This window comes from Austrofundulus limnaeus, unplaced genomic scaffold (assembly GCF_001266775.1).
Source record: "Austrofundulus limnaeus strain Quisiro unplaced genomic scaffold, Austrofundulus_limnaeus-1.0 Scaffold2161, whole genome shotgun sequence".
Classification (NCBI taxonomy): Eukaryota; Metazoa; Chordata; class Actinopteri; order Cyprinodontiformes; family Rivulidae; genus Austrofundulus; species Austrofundulus limnaeus.
The window spans coordinates 15493-18450 of NW_013954563.1; the positions used below are offsets into that span (position 1 = coordinate 15493).

At 37.1% G+C, this 2958-nt stretch overlaps 1 protein-coding gene across 1 annotated transcript in view; it reads left to right on the plus strand.

Annotated features, from left to right (window-relative positions):
- The window catches only part of cenpu (centromere protein U), a gene marked incomplete in the record, with an annotated part of 11969 nt that overhangs the window by 4001 nt on the left and 5010 nt on the right, over positions 1-2958 (plus strand). Inside the window, 1 exon segment of the mRNA XM_014034540.1 lies at positions 2073-2120. Coding sequence (XP_013889994.1) covers positions 2073-2120 — 48 coding nt within the window.

The window sequence follows — 2958 nt, forward strand, 5'->3', positions numbered from 1 at the left end:
ACTCGATCAAAGGCCTTAGAGGCATTAATAAACCCAATTAATTATTATTATTGTTGTTATTATTATTATTATTGTTCTTGTTGTTGTAATTATTCAAGTTTTTTCTTTGATTGATTGATTGATGATGCCTTTATTGTCATTGTATGAAGCACAATGAAATTACATTTAAGAACACCCATTCAAGAAGACACACATGACAAAAACATGGGGGTACAGGTGATCAGCTCATGTGGCAACCAGCAGGGGTCGCACTACCTTTAAAAAGAAAAATGAAATACAACAGGAAGGTTAGATGAGGAAAAAAGCAAAACATCATCAACGAAATATGATACACTATGGAGTTTATGAAAAAAACCTCTACAAGCAAGAGCACGTTTATTAGCCAGAGCAGTAAGTGAGTTTAGAGGGAATGAGTCCGAAGTACCCAGCCTCCCAAAGAAAAACCCATAGTTCAGCCATTAGTTCAGAATATTGGTGTTGAATTAATCATTCTGTGCAGCTCCAGCTTCACCTTCAGGAGATCAGATTAGATGGGGAGAGGTGGGGGAGGAGCCTCAAGTCGACGTAAACATCCCGGAGAAATTAGATCCACAGCCTTCAAGGTCAGGGAGGGGGGTAATCTGTAATCAGTTGTTTGGGAACAGAGAAAATGTATTTGACAATAATAATTTTCATCTGCCTTAATGTCCGCTGGTACATCCAAGGTGGCGAATGCAAACAGACAAATAGTGTGGACAATCCTGCAGAGCCGATTTATCACCTTCTTTCTCCAAGATCAATTCCATCTGGCCAGCAAAGTCCAGGAACAACAGCCGGCCTGCGACCCTCGGCAGAACCGCTTGTAGACCGAGTCCAGCTCRCACAAGGCAAAACTCTGAGTGCTGMTAGAACGGCAATCCTTCATATAGCCAGGAAATGAAAAGCCACTGATACTGTTTGTAGAAACACCAGGAGACCACCAAGCCAATCTGTAGAATCCAGTGATCAGAATTCAAATTTATATCCAGAACAGAGAAGAACAGAGGCCCCACCTTTGACATGTCCTCCCATGGAAGAAGAAACCTTTCTTCAAAAAAAATTTTATTAAGAGACCAGCTAACCAAATCCATAAAATTAAAAATATCCATAATTTCTGGTTTTGGATTAAAACATAGAGAAGGCTCCAGCAGCAAAGTAGGGAAGATAATGAAGGGCAGGAGAGAAGGGAAAAGTGTCTTACTCCTCCAAGAACGGGAAAAAAAATTCTTTACAACAACCAGTGTGTGTGTGTGAAGAAGTTTGTATAGATGTTATCTATCACACCAAACTGAGAATTAAATCACATTTGGTCAAAATAACGTAAACATATTTTTTGATTCCTGCTTCTTTAAGCTACATTTTGATCCCTCCATCATCCTGATATCACGAGTGGTTCCAGAAATATGGTTTGTCTTAACAATTTCACAAACTTGATGATATTTTGTCTGAATCCTTTTTTTTTAGGTTATTCTAATAAGGAGATTTTATGTCATTATAAAAAAGAAATCTAAAAACAATATTTGACATAAGGATTTACCAGCTGGAAAGAAATTTTTTTTGCTGTCTCGCAGGRGAAATGACAAAAATTTAAGGCTTTTTTGCTCAAAATCATATTTTTGTAGCTACCGCTCAAAAAGGGGCATCAGAAAATAAATGATTATGTTATGTAAACAGCCCGTAGATAAGATATTTATATTCTGATAAAATGTAATTGTTACCAGAGTTTTCAGTGCATTATAGCTGCYTATTTATTCACAACTTGCTCTGTGTCCTATTCCTCTGTTCCATGTGATGGGTCACASATACGAAGACTTTATTTCCTTATTTTGTTTTCTAAAACACAAACTCTGGCTGCGTACAGACACCAAGACAAACTAAGAGATTTATAAGAAACAGTTTGTTTAACAGCTGGGTTTAAATGTGTGTACAGATGTTAACATTGCCTCAGGAATTAGAAGAAATTTGTAATCTGGAAAAGAAAATCTGCAAGAACCCAGACTTGAATTTATTAGAATTCATGTAAAACTTATATTTTCTATCCTTTTTTTCTCCAGATCTCTTCATTAAAGGAGCTGCAGACTCTAAAGAGARAGAACACAAAGGTAAAGATAGTTACGACTCAACTCCTGACTAAAACATCTGATTTTAGTGTGAACCTGTCTGTAGACTCACAGCAGGTTACAGAAGAGATGTAAGACTTTTGGGGATCCGTTTGTTTAATTTTAAACAGTTTGTGGGCACATCTCTGCTAAGCTGCTAAAAACACAACTAACTTTTTGTTGAGCAGTTTAGAACTTGCATTGACTTTATAAATAGATAACCGACTCCACTCCCAGTTATAAAACACTGCTGTTTTCTTACTGTGAATTAGTATGTTGGGCTGAACGACCAAGATCTGAAGTCGTGGATGTTTTTTTTCTCATCACATTTCATCTGATGTTAAAACATAAAACCACTGCTTATAACAAACTGCAATAAGCTGAATTTACTTTTTCTTGACTGTTTTCTTTTCCTGTCCCTCTGTTTGTGTTGTGTTTTCCCTCCTGTCTTTTCTTCCTTCCCTGCTTGGAGACATCAGTCTCACATTCTGGCAGTGGTGGGCAGCGCTAATCCAAAAATTAGCTCCGCAATTTCTAAAGAGCTTATGAAAATACTTAGGTCCACAGCTTCAAAAACGCTTATGCCATAGAAAAACTAGTGGAAGTTAATTTTAAAGCGCAAGTTCAATTTGACATTTATTAGCTGGCAACAATTCATGTACAATATATGCACAACACTGCCAACTAATGGTATATGAACCCTTTTACAACTTAATACGATAAGCGCTGATTGCTGGGGATGGGATTTCATGAAACAGACCTTTAGCTCCTGGTGTAAAAATTAAAAAGTTGTTGAGGATTGCTAGTTCGACTGCTTCTTTGTCTTTTGTTTGTTGTAGAT